The sequence below is a fragment of the Euprymna scolopes genome, chromosome 30, assembly GCF_053919585.1.
Source record: "Euprymna scolopes isolate OS-2025 chromosome 30, ASM5391958v1, whole genome shotgun sequence".
Taxonomy (NCBI): Eukaryota; Metazoa; Mollusca; class Cephalopoda; order Sepiida; family Sepiolidae; genus Euprymna; species Euprymna scolopes.
The window spans coordinates 2,585,001-2,587,500 of record NC_136511.1 but is presented as its reverse complement, the minus strand read 5'-3'; the positions used below and the strand labels follow the sequence as shown (position 1 = coordinate 2,587,500).

At 30.2% G+C, this 2,500-nt stretch overlaps 1 protein-coding gene across 2 annotated transcripts in view; it reads left to right on the top strand.

Moving 5' to 3' along the window:
• The window catches only part of LOC145254636 (paired mesoderm homeobox protein 2-like), a 509,881-nt gene that overhangs the window by 310,064 nt on the left and 197,317 nt on the right, over positions 1 to 2,500 (top strand). The window contains exon 1 of one of the 2 annotated variants that reach the window (XM_080113253.1): positions 1 to 1,352. This exon is cut by the window's left edge and continues 778 nt beyond it. The exons of the other annotated variant lie outside the window; for it this stretch is intronic. Coding sequence (XP_079969379.1) covers positions 1,256 to 1,352 — 97 coding nt within the window. The 5' untranslated portion in view covers positions 1 to 1,255. The remainder of the gene's footprint in view (positions 1,353 to 2,500) is intronic. 2 annotated transcript variants of the gene reach the window in all.

Genomic DNA, 2,500 nt, shown 5'->3' with positions numbered 1-2,500 from the left:
ATGCAGTAAATATTCAATATCATGCACACACAAAAAAGCATTATTAACTAAGAATAATACAAAATACAAAAATAATACATTTTCTTTATTCTTTTGTTAAGCAGTAATCGTGAAACCAACAACTATGCTATAAATAATTGGAAACTCATTTACTTTTATAAAAAAGACAAAACAAACAAAACAAATATAGAAATGTGTTTTTCTTGCAATTTCGTTTCTTGTTTTCTTTTTATTAACTGATCAACCCATCGTTTTTTTTTATGGAATTGTTTGTTCTATTTTTCTGAGCTTTTGTGGTCGTGTTTTATAATTTCTTGGCGAAAAGAAAGAAAAAAGAAAAATAAGACAAGAATAAAATCAAATCGCTTTCTAAAAATTGATTTGATGAAATATAAAGAAATTAAAAAAAAAAGACATAATTGACAAAATATTAATTGTGTTGTATATATATATATCTCATCAAACAGCTGCTGTGCTGCGCCTCTAAAATTTTTTTTAATTATTGACCGAAAAAATAAAGAATTTGATTTTCTTGCAAAAAACAAAAAAAAACATATATATCTACATGGATATATCGTATGCTCTGGTTGGAGTCTAAAAAGTTTTAAAAGAAAACGATTAAAAAAAACAGAAAGAACACAAGACGGATTTTTTTTTTTTTTACTATCACTCCTTATCCCCTAGTGGCTCTTGGTCTTGATCCTACAGAAAAAAAAAAAAAATCTGAAAGGATAATGCTGTAATCCAATGATCTCTCTCTCTCTCTCTCTCTCTCTCTCTCTCTCTCTCTCTTTATATATATACCCATACTTTCCTTTCTTGATAAATTCTTCCATTGGTCATTATAACACACACACACACACACACACACACACACACACAAGCACGAGCGCGTCCCTTCAAGAATACAAGCATCCGTGCCCCCCGCACAAATCTACAGGTGTCTACTTAATTAGTCTCTGAGGCACATGTGTAAAATACAGCTAATATTTATTAACACAAACCTGTTTACAGAAAGAAAAAAAAAAGTTCAAAGAACGAGCAATTCTGATTTTTTCTGCTTTTATCCGCACGGATATTTTTTCCACCTAGAATTCTTGGATTGCGACGCTGATATTCCAACAGATGAGTCACACCCTCTGTCGCCATATATTTAAATAAATACAAAAGACCTCCTAACGAACGTAGACTTCGCTTTTTATATAAATATATATACAATTCTAAAAGATAATTTGTAAACGCGTTACCAAACACGATGCATTACCGAGCGCAACTTGAATTGGTGAAGGCTGTTGATCATATTGACAATCCAAATGACTACAACAGGTTCCCTAAACATGACGACATTTGCAGTAAGTATATATGTTTATGACATTTTTTACGTCACTTACTAATATTTTCTTTGTTTTTTGATTTTGTCAAATCTCAGGCATTTTTTCATCTATTAATAACTTTAAAATTGAAGGGTTTGTTTTACTGTACACATAGATTCGAAAAAAGTTGTCAAAAAACAAATATATAACAAATAAATGTTATCAAAGGCAAGATAAGTTACTTTTCTACCTAACTGGATATATTTATCGTGTTTTTATTCAATGTAACATGTTTATTCAGCTCGAAAAACATAGTGTTTACCAATGTATTTGAAAATTCACAATGACACCTGACTCTCTCTTGAACACGATAAATTTGGGAAAATGAGTTAAAAATAAGAAACTATGCAAAATACTGTTAGAAACCCACCGAATATATGTCAGCCCATGTCACGGTAACATGTATTGAACGAGTTTTTAACAGTATTTTATATAGTTTTTTTTTTTTTTTGTTCTTTTTAATATTTTATCCAGTTTGGTAGAAAAGTAACTTATCTTGCCTTTGATAACATTTATTTGTTATATATTTGGGTTTTTTTTTTTTTTTGTTTTTCGACAACTTTTTCAAATCTTTGTGTATAGTAATACAAACCCTAAAACAAATATATAACAAATAAATGTTATCAAAGGCAAGATAAGTTACTTTTCTACCTAACTGGATAAGTTTTTAGTGTTTCTATTTCATATAAAATATTTATTCGGTTTGGTAAACATGCAGTGTTTACCGTTATATTTGAAAAAGAGAAATGGCGGCGTACTTGCTATTGAATACCTTATGTTTGGGAAAATGAGTTCAAACAGAACAAATATGCAAAATTCTGTTAGAAACTCACTCAATATATGCTACCGTGACATAGACTGACATATATCGAGTGGGTTTCTAACAGTATTTTGTACAATTTTTGGTAAATTTTCAGATTAGGTCCACCTCCACAATTTTCTTTTAAATGACGCCTTTTTAAGGTTTTCGGCCATGCTGAATACGAAAATCGCCTTGAAATTTTGCAGAAATAATTAGTTATCGAAATATAAAAAGTTGTATTATGCATTGTATTCTTTGGCGGCCATCTTTGTTGCGCGCGTAGATTTGTTTATGGCGCGCGCACACGCGCATAAAAAACGATGGC